The 16,273-nt window shown below is 42.3% G+C and overlaps 1 protein-coding gene across 2 annotated transcripts in view; it reads right to left on the bottom strand.

Annotated features, from left to right (window-relative positions):
* flt4 (fms related receptor tyrosine kinase 4) overlaps positions 1–16,273 on the bottom strand; it is a 52,815-nt gene that overhangs the window by 1,662 nt on the left and 34,880 nt on the right. For both annotated transcript variants that reach the window (XM_082508097.1, XM_082508098.1), the window contains exons 11-28: positions 15,268–15,403; positions 14,627–14,735; positions 12,247–12,606; positions 11,460–11,606; positions 9,889–10,020; positions 9,279–9,385; positions 6,881–7,016; positions 6,319–6,423; positions 5,997–6,110; positions 5,161–5,249; positions 4,746–4,905; positions 4,556–4,650; positions 1,569–1,691; positions 1,311–1,422; positions 998–1,097; positions 658–763; positions 446–570; positions 44–164 (exon numbers count right to left, since the gene is read on the bottom strand). In XM_082508097.1, the coding sequence (XP_082364223.1) occupies positions 44–164; positions 446–570; positions 658–763; positions 998–1,097; positions 1,311–1,422; positions 1,569–1,691; positions 4,556–4,650; positions 4,746–4,905; positions 5,161–5,249; positions 5,997–6,110; positions 6,319–6,423; positions 6,881–7,016; positions 9,279–9,385; positions 9,889–10,020; positions 11,460–11,606; positions 12,247–12,606; positions 14,627–14,735; positions 15,268–15,403 (2,377 nt within the window). The remainder of the gene's footprint in view (positions 1–43; positions 165–445; positions 571–657; positions 764–997; positions 1,098–1,310; positions 1,423–1,568; positions 1,692–4,555; positions 4,651–4,745; positions 4,906–5,160; positions 5,250–5,996; positions 6,111–6,318; positions 6,424–6,880; positions 7,017–9,278; positions 9,386–9,888; positions 10,021–11,459; positions 11,607–12,246; positions 12,607–14,626; positions 14,736–15,267; positions 15,404–16,273) is intronic.

Below are 16,273 nucleotides of genomic sequence, written 5' to 3'. Positions count from 1 at the left end.
AGTTCACATTTTCCGACAGCTGATAAGAGGATAAGAAGCTTACTTGAGGAGGTTTCTGTGGATGCATCTCAAGAGGCAACTCTTCAAAGGTCTTCACTCTGGGCTGGCATATTTTGGACGGCCCCACGAACACACAGCCAGCAAAGGGCACACAATTATAATACCTGACCGAAAGACAGAGAAAAGGCAATGATCGCAAACAAACTTGAGCTGCATATTGCATTTCTATTTTTAATAATTGAAACACAAATTTCAGTTTACCAGCATTTTTTGGACATTAATTGGAATCTTTACACAGCTATTGGAATCATTATATGTTGTATTTATGATGCATTATGTTCATGACAAAAAGTGACAGTTTGATAAATCCAACAATAACAATCTGCTGTATCATTCATATCGTTTTATGGGGTCTGGTGGATAAAAGGGGATTGCTCTCTTGTACCTTGTGGGCATAGTGTTGCAAGCGAGTCTCAGTTCTTCCTCAGATGGCGGGCGCGAAGAGGCTTGAGAGAAACCATCGTCTTCAGAGTTCTGTGAGTGGTTCAGGGGGATGTAGTCCTTCCCATCCTGAAGGAAATAAGAACAAGATCCAGACCCCAAGAAAGAAAAACTACAGAAGAAAGTTGGAGACATTATCTCTCCAGCAGAACTTACAGGTAGACTGTTGTCCTGCAGCAGGTCTCCCAGGATCTGGACCAAGGCGGGGAAGGTGGGCCTCTCTTTTGGCTCGCCCTGCCAGCAGGCCAGCATGATGCCATATCTACCAGCAGAGGGCAGCGCAGTCTTAACAAGCATAACAGCCTCAAATGCATCTACAAATGCCATCCTACATTGTTCCCTAGATGTGCAAATCAACTTAATGACATTAAAACGGAAGTCATTCTTCTAACTGGTTTACCTAGTTAAAGACATTAAGAGCAATATTTTCTTCCTGAAAGCAGAAGCATTTTTTTTCTCGAAGATGCGGAAAGAAAGAGAGAAACTAAATGCTTACATTTCAGGAGAGGCAGTCTCCGGTGCTCTCATCCTGACGCCCTCTTTCAATCGCTTGCAAAACTCTTCGTCAATCTGTACCCCCGGATACGGAGATGCACCTAAGAAAAGACCAACATCAACCACCACATTAGGAACAGGAAGACAAATGACTGAGTACTTGTATAATAGGGATGCTGATTCGTTCTGCTAGTAAAAGTTCATTGCTTTTGGCACCGGCTGACATTTATAGATATTTTCAATCACAAGAGACTGAGTTCTGCACAGATGACATAAAAGATGCGTGTGCATGTGTTATGATTCCGACTTCTTACCGAGTGAAAAGATTTCCCAAAGGAGAACTCCAAAGGACCACACGTCACTCTGGCTGGTGTACACTTTGTCAAAGATGCTCTCTGGGGCCATCCACTTCAAAGGGAGGCGAGCCTGAGAGAACATTAAAACAGATATGACAGGCAGATAAAACACAGCTGAGACTCGCCATTAAAAGTAATCTTTATGTGGGTGGATAAAAAGAAATAATAACAATTAAAAAGTGTATTCTTTCCCGGGAAGCTAAAGTGGTGACATACGTTGCCTTTCCTGACGTAGTCGGGGTCTTTGTAAATGTCTCGGGCCAGCCCAAAATCACAGATCTTCACAATGTTGTTCTCTGACAGGAGGATGTTACGGGCGGCCAGGTCTCTGTGGATACACTGTGGATACACACAGGACCACGCATACATCATAACTCCGCAGACAGGTGTTTGAGTATGTGCGTGATTTTTAAGTGGTTGCATGCGCGGTGTCCGCCTTGTTTCCTCTGCGTAAGTGTTATTTGGGAGAGTGTACCATTGACCATTTTTTAAAACCAGGGAGTGTGTTTGTGTCTGCGTGTGCCAGTTTGTAACTGGGGCTGAACTGTATCTCTTCCAGCACCCTTCACAAACCTGGCAAGCAAACACAGCTTTGAGTGGTTTGGGGGAGTCAAATAAAGCCAGCCAGTCTGCTGTTGTAAGTCTCAGTATCACATTCATTACAAGTTGCAGCTGCTCCCTTTTTTCCGATTTAATCGTTTATCCAGTTACAGTGCAATGAACCATAGCAATGCGTATCAGTGTTTTGGTAAAACACAATTTTTAAAAGCTTATTTTGACAGTGTTTTGAGTTCATGGGGATCAAATCAGCTCACCGTCAAACTGAAACAATCCAATAACACACCTCTCTAACGCCTGGAAAATGTGAGAATTCAGTTTGCATCGAAGTGCTTTGAAACATCTCTGCTGTTTGCGAGGAGTATTCCTCAAAATTAAAACACAATCTTAATTTTATTGCTTTACTTGTACCTGAATGTTTTTAATGTCATTTTATGTGCAGACAAAACTTCCATTCTAAGTTGATTTCATGTTTTTTTAATATTCATGAATTTTAAAAAAGTCATATAATTTTAAATCAGTTTAGTCCTATCTCTTGGACTTCAATAAAAACTGCTCTGAGAAAAGCTCACCTCTTATCTCTTAAGTCAAAAGATTTTGCTCGTTAGACAGTATAACTCAGGAGGCCTAGATACTTTGTGATAACACTCCTGATGCACTTCCAGTGTCAAGGTCAGGTGGCAGAGTCGCTATAAGAAATGACAAGTACTTAGGAATTGTGCTTAATATTTAAATTGAGTAGTCCCAGTTTATACTACTGTGTATTTTCTCCACATTACCAGAGCAACAAATGCAGTTGCTGCAGAACAGATTGAATGATCGCTTCATTAATCATAATACACTACTGTTTTTAACCTGCTCACATGTATTTCGAGTATCTAAAATAAATTTGAACATAAAAGGCACTATAATAATATAACAATACCGGTAATAATAAAATAGTGATCATACAGGGTAACAGAATATATAAAATACCATAACACGTCAAGCGCCTCTACAAACTGTGCTATTTCTAAGCTGGGATTTAGTTTCTTTTTCATGTTGTCTATGCAGTTAGTACACAACGATTGTCTACTTTAAACACGCACCAGTAATTGCTCTCATAAAGAGAACAAATCTTAGTTACGGTGTATAAAGTCTCACCACTAGATGTCAGTAGATTGCAGCTAAATGAAATGCACAAGCCTAGCTACGGTGGCCACTGTAGGACAAGTAATCTGTAGCGAGTCTAGGCTTTAGTCCAGCTGTCGAGATTTACATTGGTGTAACTAACATTGCTGAACAGTGACGCTTAGTGAGTAAACTCTTGTACGATGTGAGAATTTAATCAAAGTGTTTGTCGGATGGAACGTGTGATATTTAGGACAATTTTTTGAACAGCCTAACATTAGCTGGCATACTGTTAGCTTATAGCGTTGTGCGCTGTCTGGAGATGGGAGGGTTGTATCGAATCTGCTTCGATGAGTTCAGTTCATCGACGAGGTTTGAGGTAAGGATGAACAGGATTACATTTTATTCTGATGCCGGTTGCATTGTCTGTATTTTTTAATGGTTTCAATATTTTAAACTCAAAAGAAAACAACGGATAATGGTACCTTTAAATGACATTTAATGTATTGATGCTGTGTTGATGCTGGTGACTTTATTGTTCTTGTATACAATGTATTGGTATTTATGGTAGTACTTCCCAGGTTCAAGTCTTTTTCCATCAGCAATGGTAACTACACTCTTCTTTTGTGGTGTATCTCAAGGTTCCATTCTGGGTCCAGTTTCCTTTGTTATGCTATCACTGGGGCTATATTTGTAACATAAACCCTTGCCAATTCTGGTAAGCAATGCCTCTGTCAATTCCTTAACCTGTTCTTTAGTTGATGTTAAAACCTTAAGAGTAATTAGTGATTCAGCAGGCAGTTACACCATCCCCTAACGTCTTCATATTTTGTGTCCTCGGCATCATATTTTAAACCTCAGGAAAAGAATCAGTGTTATTTCTGTTTCTTTTCTTAAGTTTGATTTCCAGATTATATCAGCTGTTAAAGACAACTTTTTTCTTTTTAATTAATAAATTTCTTTCTGTTATTGACTCTGAAATGGTAATTTGTGCTTTCATCACAGTTGGTCTGAGTTGTTGTATGTTGGACTGAGAAAACCACTAATATCGTAACTGCAATCAATTCAAAATGCCAATGTTAAACCTTTTTTTTTTTTTCTTCATTAAAAATCTTTCTAATTTAATTTGTGTATTGCACTGTGGCATCAATGCAAAAACATCCATATTCTTCTGCTAGTTTTAAACTGGGGATCATTGTTAGGCACAAAGGACTGAAAAGTTGATGGTAAATGAAATGCACTCACATAGTGTCCTTCCACCTTAGTGCACAAAACACTTAACCGCTCAATTACCCATTCAGATGCATACTCTATGCCAGTGGAGCTGTCACAGGAAGCATGGCAGAACATGACACTCTGAGCCAAGGGATCGGAGATGCCAAGCATTAGCGGTTGACCCTGCTCTACCACCTGAGCCACTGTGGACCCCTCATAAATGCCCCAAACTACAAGCCGCTGCCTCTGAAGCTAACCTCCGGTGACAATTCATCACAGCTTAATCATTAATTGTCCACACTGTAATGCTGAGAATTAACCTTTCTGGAAGCCAGGAACTCCATCCCACGAGCCACCTGGAAACTGTAGCAAATCAAATCTTCTATCGTCAGAGGAGTTTTCCACAAGTCCTCCACTGGAGAGAGAGAAGGAGAGGATGAGGGCAGTCACGGCGAGAAAAGAAAACAGCGCGGTGCAGGATGAGGAGTTCAATCACATAAAATGACTCACTTTTCTCTACAGCGGGAGTCTGACTGGACGTATTGGATGATGGACTCTGAGAAGCGGTGAGCGGGGAGGAGGATGGAGAGGGCGGTTGACGAGTCCTCTGGGCAATCTGACCCGCTTCAATCATCCGCCTCACCTGGCTCTGGGTTTTTGGAGAGCGATCCTAAGTGGGGAAGCGTTTCAATGAATCATCTCAAAAATCAATATCGGGCTTAAGACTTACAGAACATGGCAGATAACTGAGTTTGTGAACAGAAACTACATAAAGGGGACAAAGCAGAGGTAGAAAAATGAGACAGACTAAAAGGTAAAAATGAAAACATGATTACAGATAGTCTTTCTGAGCTTTGAGCTGCCATCAGAGAACAAATGTGAAAGTGCTTGAATAAATTGCTTGAGTTCTGCAGCGCTGTGTTACCCTGTAAGGGAGGAAGAACTCTCTCTTGGCTCGTAGGAAGTTGGAGAGATTCCCATACTTGCAGTATTCCACAATCACCATCAGCGGGCCTGGTAACAGAGATGTTTCAAATGTTTCAGCACATGTTCACTGCTCGTCTACAAGCTCTTTTTTTGTCTTTTCTCGCACCGTATCTGAAATAGAGACGCTGCAGCTTGAGCTGGACCATTTCCCGCCTGAGATTAGCTGCCTGGCTGCTTTTTGTTTAGGATAAACACTTTCAGATGTCCGTGACTCAAAAATATTCTCTATAGGTCAAAATCATGCATGGGTGAAAGGGAAAAGAATGAAGGCATCTGTTTTACCTCTCATTTGGTTACAGGCTATAAGGGAAAGGGGGGTGGACAAAATGATGTAAGGACTTTTACACTGAACAGGACAAAAGAGCAGAGCCGGAACATGAAGCTTTCCCAAAAATACTGACAGAGGAAAATAGATGATCAAAGGCTGAAACAGTGACAACATTACCAAAACAATCCTACCTTCATTTATCTTGTTAGGTGACTGTGTGCAAATGTATTTAATACACTATATGGACACGAGTACTGGGCCACCTCCAGATTACACCTACAGGTGCTCTTCGGCCATGGAAACCCAAGCTACGAAGCTATTGGTACACAGTATTTGTGCTGATGTTAATGCCAAAGCAGATTTGGAACTGTCACTCTATATGGTCTGCTACTTTGAAGTTCAATCAATGTGGTTTCTAAACACTTGTACTAATATTACTAATACCACTTATTACATTCTAAAAATAGGATTTTGCAAACATAATCCATGTAATTCTTTGGCCTCACCATTTGGTTTGGTGCAGGCTCCCAGGAGGTTTACTACATTCAGATGGTTGCCAATGTGAATCAGTATCTTTAACTCTGACATCAAGGCTTTGTGTTCACTGGCCGTGGCTCCGTCTGCAATACAAAGTGAAATGTTCCAAATAAAACACATCACATTGTGTATTTTGACGTGTGCATATCTTGTACAAACATGAACTGCGTGGGCTGCACTGCACTGCAATTTCTCCTAACTTTGATTACTCTGACTGCATCAAATCTGTTTAGCATTTGCTTCACTTTGGGTAACCTTCCAAGAACATAAACACACAAAGCCAAATCTCACCCTTCAGCATCTTGACAGCCACCGTGTCCAAACCTTTGCTCTTGCTAATGCCGTAGATTGATGCTTCAATTACTTTTCCAAAGGCACCGTGCCCTAAAACTTTTCCTGTGTCAAGAGAAAGAGCAGAAAATCAACAAGATATTCATGCTTATTGATTGATGCGTGCTTGATTTTAGCCTCACTGGAATACATAAACAGTTCCATCTGCAATGGGAAAAAAATTGCAGATGGCATCCATGGAGACAAGGAGGAGCAACGGGACATTAGACAACATGCTCCCATAAGTTGCTGTCGTGGAACAGATGCTTTTCTTCTGGGCATTTTTAAAAAGCTGTTCTGGGAATGAGCACATATTTAACATTAGCACTATTGCTGGCAGCGCTCTATCCAGTTGGCAGCAATCCAGAATCATGCCATTATGGATTGTGGAAATGGAAAAGTAATACAGTTTCACCCATCTATTTGCCTCTCATCCACTCCTGCTCATGTCCTCACACATACCTCAGGCTCCTATGCTACTTTAGCAACCATCCCTTTTTTCTCACTGTTCCTTGTTACCCACCTAGCCGGAGTCTGTCTCTGGAGATCTCCCACTGCGATGAGTCGTAGGGCAGGTATTCGCACTGCTCATCCAGTGGCACCTCCCCCGGGTCCATAATGATTGACAGATAACCTGTCTTTATGTCTGCTGGGTTAACCTGAAGTTCAAGGTGAGACGAGAGGTGGGCTGAATAACAGGGAATCTTGGAAAGGAAGCGCTTGGACACGCAGCGCAAATGTGAAACGTAAATAACACGAGGACAGAAAGAAGGAAAGGTCGATGGTATACTGCAAACGAGTGAAATTACCTTTAGTCATGCTCTTATTAGAGTTAGAAATATGTCAGCATGCTCTTTTAAAGCACATTTAGTGTTTTTCTTTTATTGCTGAAAGCAAAGAAAATGATTTGTATTGAAATATTAAATAAAGTGGCCCATCTGCGCTTGACTGACAGCAGCCACTGAAAGCCACCGAAGGATGAGGCATTGTTAGCAGGAGTCTTCATGACCTCATCACTAACTAAATGCTGCAGCTGATAAGCTTAGTAGCTACTTAGCATGCAAAGTGACATTAGTAATGCACTTTTAGGGAGTGAATGTTTGTCTGGTGGCTTAAGCACAGACCGTGTGCATTTGCGGTGCTGTGTACAAAGCATTAAAAGCACACTTTTAAAAAGTAAATGCTTTTGTGCTCTGTGTTTGTCTCTGGATGTGTATTTAGTTAAAGGACACCTGTTTTTTTTTTTGTTTGTTTGTTTGGCAGCCTTCAAAGCCCAACATGCAACAGCAGCCATGTTGACTTGAAACAGAAGGTAAACACGGGTGTTGCTGATGTCATTAACTGAGCTTCTTTTCTATTCAGGAGTGAGAGCAACACCTTTGTTTACTGCCTATTACTGTAGTTACATGTGGTATGTTCATGTTGTGTTTACATATGTTTTATAGCCTCCTGTCATGACCTGGCATTTGTTAGTGTTAGTGTGATGCTACGGTTGCAGTTAAGTTGCAATGCAATCTAACTAGCTAAGATGAAGACCTTAAAGTATTCTGTTCAATTGTTACTATTAAAAGTGCTGATCCAAATAAAATATGTCAAATATGTCCTGTACAAAGTACAGCCTTCTTCAATTTTAAGGTTTTATATAACAGGACATCATAAAAAAATAATTTGGTCTTTAGCAGGTCATAACATTAGGCAAATACAATCTGAGATGAACATTTACACCTGACAGGTGACACTGCGTCATTATTTATTTAACAAAAATCGAACCACTAATGCAGAAGCAAAGAGTAAACAACTAAGTGCATCCTTTTTGCTTCCACATGAATTAAGAGGTAGACAAGTGCTGCTAATGGTAAAATGGACTGGTACTTCTATAATGCCTTCACCCAGTCATACACATTCATAAAGCACTAAATTTCATGCCTAAGCAATTTTATCTAACATTCAAACACACACTCACACTCAAATGTATGCATTTGAGTGTGAGATTCAGTACTTTGCCCAAGGATACTTCGACAGACTGGATGATCAATCAATCCACCCACCTACCTATTGATTGAGGACCCAGTCTACCACCTGAACCACAGCTGAAATCAAATGTACTCGAGTAACTGATTATCAGCAAGTTAAGTGCATCGGCACATCAGTGAGCACCTTGTAAAAGCAGAAGTTTGTTGGTCTGGAGAATTCAGGTGTGTGTTAACATAATGACAATCTTCCCAGGATTGGGCACCTTAGCACATCCGCCCCAGTGTTAGATCGTGCAATACTCTGAGAGGCTGCAAAAAAACCCAAGAGCTACACCAAAGACTCTATAGGCCTCAGTGAGGAGATTAAATGTTACAGTTAAGTAGAAAACCCTCATCTCTCTATAAAACCAACATGGCAGCACAGCTTAGGTTTGAAAAGTTAGGTTTAGGTTTGAAAGGTTGCATTTGGAACAATGTGCTCTGGACAGACAAGACTAAATTGGAGATGTCTGACCATAATACACATCATTAGAAAGGTATTTGAGAAAAATGGAGCATAGAGGAGCAGAGCTAGAGACAGACGAAAGGTGGAGAGACAAACATTGAGACGCTGCAAGCAAGACGGAGAGAAAAAAAAGGAAAGCCATCTCTAATTAAAAGAGAGACTCACCCTACCAAGTGTGCAAATAAAGAGCAAATGGATTCTCATTATGACCACGTTTGTTGCTGTTGCTAACAGCAGCAAATGATTCGCTCTATGCGCTCCAAGAAAATATCACTAACTGTCTCTGGATGTAAATGACAGACTTATCTCTAACAAACAGATTGTGCTCAAAGATAGACAAAACAGGAGTCAGGGGTCAAAGTGCCTCCGTCACAGCCTGTCGGCTCCTCTCGAAACACACACAGACACAAACTCAGACACAGTGATAAGTGGCGCCCTCTGACCCGCTTCACATTGCAGAAGATGAGAATGAGCAAGGCCCAGAAGAAAACGGCGATGACTCCAGTCCCGATAAGAATTACAATCTCCACGTTGGCCCGGTCACTTGATCCTTATCGGAAAGAAAGAAAGGAAGAAAGTCAGTGTTAGATGCAAAGGGTTTAAAAACACACACACACACACACACACTGCTGAAAATTATTCAGCCCTGTCACATGGACTGGTCTTTTACCAACTATAGAGGGCACTAAATTACAAAGTATTTGCCCCACAGCTTTCTAGTAAACTCCTTAAATAAAATCGTTAGAGTTAAATAAATGTGCTGGGCTGACTTTCAGCCATTGGCCATAAAACCACTTCCAGCAAACTCATTCACCAGCTGAATGAGAAAACACAGTGTTTCACTGGCTGATGACTATGATTTGAGAGCCGCACATAACAAAAGCACAAAAACTAGAGTTACGGTGAGAGTGTGAGAGGTGAAGATGTGAGCTCAAGGACAACTGCGATTTCAGGCCTGAGTGCACTCGAAAAAGCACACGGAGAGAGCCGGGAGAGCGTATGGTGAATAGATTCAGGTGTCTCTGTGACTGTGTGTGCGTGCGGCTGTCTCACCGATGACGCTGACGGCGGCTGAGGAGTTGACACAACCGCGCTGGTTGCAGGCGGTGCAGGTGTAAAGACCGGCGTCCTCCTCTCTGACCCGCTGGATACTCAGCGTGCGGTTTGAATCCTGCAGCTGGATCCCTGCGAAGGAGGCACCGGGGGATGGGGTGGAGATGGGGGGGACTTGTTAGTGACACGCAGTCAAACCCATATTCGAAGCCTGTGCTGTGTGCTGTGACTTTAGTGCCACTTTTTCACCCTTTCGCATTGTGAATTCAGCACCATTTTCCACAGCGCCTTTTTGAATTCTTGTCACACCTCTGGACCTCCATTTGTAGCATTCATTTATTATTCCATCATCCCGCCGCGCACCCCAAACAGTCCCCTCTGAGTGATCCCAGGGCATCAGCTGTTATTCAGACTTGCATTGACCCACCCTACAGGCTCATCACCTTCAGATATTAAGAAGAGACTAAAAAGCTAATGAGCTGTGTCGGCCTGAGAGGGTTTTATGTGTGTGGGTGTGTGTGGATGTGTGAGGAGCTCTACAGCAAAAACATCATGACAGGAACTGCTGATACAAGTTCTATTTGACCCACTTGTTCCACAGTGTGAGTGTGTGGGATTGATGTGCGCTTGTAAAGGAAAGCAATGGTATCCTAGAACCAGACCTTTCCTTTTTATTTGGTTTCTGGATTGATAGCTAGGACAAAAACATTCTGAAGTGGTCCAATGTTTAGCAAAAACACTGCAATCTAATCCCAAAGACCATTTATCCATGACAGTGGAATGCTTGATCTGCATTTGACTAATCTCCTAAATCTGAACACTCGCGGGAGGTGAATTTTTCCAAGAAGACAACGGTGTAATCTTGAGAAATGGCAATGTCACAGACTCGACAAGGGGGCCGTGATAAAGTTGCAGCCGGTTGTGCCAAAAATGACTGAATACCACTGAAAAACACTTTGTTGTGCACACACAGCAACCTGCAGTGCATCGTGTTTGCACTGACTGTGCTGACCAGGAAGAAAGTGTAGAAGAAATCCTACACCGAGGCACAATTTACATGAGGAAAAATATTGTTCCAAGAGTGCAGGCTTGCTGGAGAGAATGTGTGACGGCAACGTTATTAGCATGTTGTTGACCAGGCTTGCAAAAACATGAGAGGGTAATGTCAAAAGCAATCGCACACACTGAGAAAAAACAATCCGAGGCTGTCACTCACAAAAAGAGCTACTTATGTTTCCACTTGGAAAACTGCACTACAGTATTATAGCTATAGATTTCAGCTATTTTTGCGCCTATCAATCATTCAGAGGCAGAAAAGACAGAAAATAAAGCACAACATTAAACATACAAGAAGTTTACCTGAATAGCTGGACTGACATTTGATCACACTGAGTCGATGTATCTGTGTAAACATTAACAAAGCCTACTGGGATGTAAAGTGGATAATACGAGTCCCATCAAATAAAGCCTCACAGGGGCAGGCTTTCTGACTTCTTGTCGGCGTGCGTGTGTGAATGCGAAAGCCCCGTCCTACAAACACGTGTATGAGCTGCTGTGATTTATTCATGCACCTGACATTTGGTGGAGAGGCTGGTTGTCTTTGAACCAGAAGAATCGGGGCAGAGGTCTGCCCTCCACGTCGCACTCCATCGTGAGAGACTCGGTCACATTCACTGTTTGGTTGGTGAGGCTGCGCTTATAGCGTGGTGCCTCCAGGGCTGCGATGGGAGAGAGAAGGGAGAGCAAAAGCCAGAGACAGATCAGCAATGGAGAAGGTGAAATCAAAATTATTTCACTATATCGACACTATATCAACTCAAAGAGGGCAAATGTACAAGATGCACTCTTGTGGGTTTGAAAATCAGGGCAAAAGGCAAGGCAAGGCAAGTTTATTTGTATAGCACAATTCAACAACAAGGTGATTCAAAGTGCTTCAAAGGAAGAAGATCCCATTAAAGCGTACATATGTCCTCCAGGCACTGACGCAAGCTTACACAGCAAACAGCACGAGCGAGGCAGGAATTTGTTTGTGCTTTTCAGCCCTGCTGCATCTCAGCTCTGTTTTCATGTCCCTACATATTGATGCTGTGCAGGCATCAAGTATTTTCTCCATTATGTGTGGATGTGGGTATCGAGCTGCGTGGGATCTTTTGAGTGTGGGTATTTTTAAGCCTCTAGCATCTCAGCGCCAGTTCCGCTGCGACCCATGTGTGTTGCCACTGCCAAAAGTTGAGTTTTTCTCTATAATTAGTGGTGCAGCCTAGTGCGCTGGAGTTAGAGTGACTCTGCTTTCTGCATTCAGCGGTGTGTGTGTTTGCATCTCTGTGTCTGGAGCTTTAATTCCCCCTTATTGCTCACCTTTGACAGAGATGTATCTGAAAAGGCACTGTTTCTCCCCACTGCGTCTGCTCTGAGCCTCACATACGTAATGCCCTTCATCCTGCAGCTGGATGGAGTTAATAGTGAAGTCCAAGACCCAGCTGTTGGAGGGCTCCTGGAAGGAGAGCCCACCACGGAGAGCCTCAGCATATAGGTGCACGCTCTTGCAGTCCAGCTCCTGGGGCTTACCCTCCTCGTCCTGCAGGGCCCGAGGGTCAAGACGGTACCAGTGGAGCTGCTCATAGGTGTAATTATCAGCACTGCAAAGGAGAGACACTTTCTCCTGCTCCAGGGGATACTCAGACTGCTGGACATCTACATTGAAGCCCTCGGGGATGGCTTTAAAGATGAGAGAAGAACAGGCAGGCTGGTATGTTACCCTTACACAGAAAGGCTTTGAATTACACATTAATAAATACTCCTCAAAAAATGCCATTTATATAAAATATAAACCAACAAATGCATGTAGGACGGCCTTGTTATGAGGATCCCAGCAAAAATGAAAGAGAAGTTTTGTTTGTGCTTGCTCACAGGATTAAGAAATTCTGCAGCAACATTAGGCCTTGTTACACTGCCACTAGGCCCTTAATGGCAGGGCAACCTCAGTGTGAGTTATTTTCACAAGGACTATTTCTTTGGCATGGAAGCGTAAAGAGGCAACAGGGTGTTGGGCACAGACTTCTAATAGTTCTAAAAGAACAACCCCACAAGTTGCTTTGAGTGTTTTGAGTTGGGCTGCTATCACAAAGGAGCTCTACTTTTTTTTTTTTTGGTTGCGCCCTGATGTCCTGTTCTGGCCACCGGTGCACGGATGCCAGCGATTTCAGCCCGAACATAGCCTGCTGCGTCAAACCAAACCAACTTTCACATGGAAGATCATCGCTTTTAAAGTGAGCAGTGCCCAAGTCAAAAGAAGGCACATTAAGTCATGTGTGCAGCCAGAAACCCTTCCCCCTGGCTTTTTTGTGGGGAGTGTACCCTATACTCCTCCTCCAGAGTTGGGCCAGAATTGGACAGAAAGTTCTACTGTGGCATGTGCCATCATGGAGCTCTTTTGTCCCCACAAACAAAACTGCAGCTCACCATCCACCCCCATTTGCTCCCCTGCGTCTCATGTTCTCAAAGGGGAATTCGAGTTGAAGTGTTGTCATTTTGACTCGCTGGATGTGATCCAGCACACGCTGCAAACGGGCACCTGCAAGTGGTCAGACCGTGACTTCCAGAGCGCAATCCAAGCTTAGTTGGGGTGCTGGAAGCGGCGCAGCAACCTTGATGTGCCAAATTGAAATCAGACATGCTTTTTGTTTTTTATTGGATTACTGGAACATTTGAGCACAGATCATACTACATACTGCAGTGCGCATTCTGTGTAGGCTTATCATACATTGAGTAGCTTTGTTATTCCTGCAGAGGATCAGAGCTGACTGAGTCCTGTGACAGAACAGAATGACCCGTTGGCTCTTGTGCCCGGGAAATCAATTTGAAAATCTTTCCACCTTTTTTATTTTTCGAGGTAATTAATTTTTCAAATCTAATTTTCCACCACAAACTCTGCTCAGCTTTATTGTAATAGAGTGCAGCAAAACTTGGATCATCATTGATCAACCTTTGGCTTTAAAACCAACCAAGCTCCTATTTTTTTCTCCCAGCTGAGGAAAGGCAGTTTGTTTGTTTGTCTTCTTTATGGATCGTCTTCAAGCTTCAGAACAATATACTAGGCCTCGGGGGACATGAGCGCTTGGGTTGGCTAAGCATTTGACCTTGACCTTCATTGTTAGTGCTCAAGGTCAAAGTTTATCTTGAAAAACATTTAAAGAAACCATGTCAAGTAATATATCATATGATAGATCTGTGCAACACACTTTTTGTCTTTTCAATATGACACCCTATGATGTCACAATGACGCTATAAAGTTTTGCAGAATCACACACTGGATGAATATGTCTTAAAGCTCGAGTTTTTATAGCTTATAGAAGCCAAAAATGCTCCAATCATATACTAAAGATAATAAAATACACAATTTTAGTATGTAATACTTCAAGGTCAAAGGTCAGGGTCACAAAAATAAGGAAAAAAGCTTTAGTTTCCATTCAATCCTCTCCAAACTTTGAAGCAACATAGTCATCATTCTTTGTTTAAGCTCTTCAAAACCGTATTTTTTTCAATACAACATAATATGACTTCACAATGACACAAAATATAATATAATATAGCACACTCGATTATGACCTTACCAATGCTAACATGAGCAAAGAATATCAAAGTTTTAGTATAGCCCTTGGCCTTTGGGGGGAGTTGCGCTCTGTGAGTGCTCCTGTTTCGCATTGTGTTTGAGAGATATCTAACCACACATACTCACTGGTTACATAGAAGTAGATAAGCCGCTCATCTTTGCCCACTTTGTTTTTAGCAGAACACTTGTACATGACGGACACGCTGGCATTGCGAATCAGAAGTCTGCTCACTCTCTGCGAGGCGAGGAAAGGAGGACGAGACTTTAATTCATGTCGTGGAGACGCACATTTTAAAAGAAAGTGCAATCTGCTGTCGTGTAAAAATCAGGTTTTCTGCTGACAGACCAACGACACACAAACTCGCTCAGGTGTGAGTGAAAAAAATAGGGCGTTTGCAGCGTGAGCGTGTGTATGTATAATTTCCTCTTACAGCTGTGGTTTATAAATGTGCAGGCGTGGGTACGCGTACATGTGTGCCTGGATGTGTTTATAACTAGAACTTGCAGGAAGTCTGCAGAGGAAGACTGTTCTAAATATTTCTACTGTGGAAATGGCTCTTGATTGACAAATTTTGTTATGGAGCTTAGAATTTGGGACACTTACATAAAAACATCACAGGTCACAGATAGGTCCACTTACAGAAAGGCCTTCTTATGGGTTAGGCCGTAATTATATTCTGTAATCCTTTACCCCAGAGAATCAATTTATAAGCAGAGCATGTCTGTCCACAGAAAACCAGTAACAATCGCAATGAGGCCTGACGAACCTTCTCTCGTCCATCCACAACTTCGAGAGACGACTCGATCGGCTCAATTTCATTCATCGCATTCTCCGAGTTAATGTCCTGCCAGTTCTGACATTCTGCAATCCTGTCACTCCGGCTCTTCCGGTCTTGTCGGGCCCTGGAGGGAAGCAGAAACACATTCATGACACCTCGCCTCATTGACATGTGCAGCACAGAGTGGGCAGTGGGTGAGAATTAAGGAGCACGTTGAACGATATCCTGATGTTTTATGAGAAGTCTTTTCCCGCAGACTGTATAGCATTTCACATCAGCTTGAAGCCCTGAGCCAATGCAATTATGTCCTAAGTGTCCTAGCAGTTAATGGACAAATTACTCTATCAATTATGACTATCCGCAGTGCGAACATCACAGGAAAACTAATGAAATTTCTATTTAGTATTTTCACCCATCTGCACTACTCTGCATTAGCAGAAGGCCACAGGGGTCAGTTTTATTTTACTCTCTACATAATTTACTGATGGTAAATGTGCATACGAAAAAATGATAACTTGTAAATACCAATTTACAGTATTGTACTTTGCACATTGGATGCTTGCCCAGCCCTTGTACTTAACACATTTCAGCCAGTGGTGTTGGGGATTATAAACACAGAAATCAAATACCATCAGATTTTCATTTGAGCCGTCTGAAGAGTGTCTGATTGACAGCAGCTTCATCTTTCAGCATGAAAAGCATACCTGTGGAACACTTATCAGCCCTCCCAGAGCACGGACCTCAACATTATTTTGACAGGCAACAGAACAAAAGGCAGCCAACCCATATGGAAAAGGGATCTTATATCTGTTTTCACTCTTGTATGCTTTTCATACAAGTTTCACACAAGACAGATACAAACTTTATAAGATTTATATATATCTTTTCCATATGTGAACATCCAAACAAGTGCTTTGAATGTCCTTCAAGATGCATGGAGAACCTTTCCTGAAGACTACTTAAAGAAATGTCAAGAAAGCTGCCTGACAGAGTT

This window comes from Aulonocara stuartgranti, assembly GCF_965226115.1.
Source record: "Aulonocara stuartgranti genome assembly, chromosome: 2".
Lineage (NCBI taxonomy): Eukaryota > Metazoa > Chordata > Actinopteri > Cichliformes > Cichlidae > Aulonocara > Aulonocara stuartgranti.
This window is presented reverse-complemented; position numbering and strand designations above follow the sequence as displayed.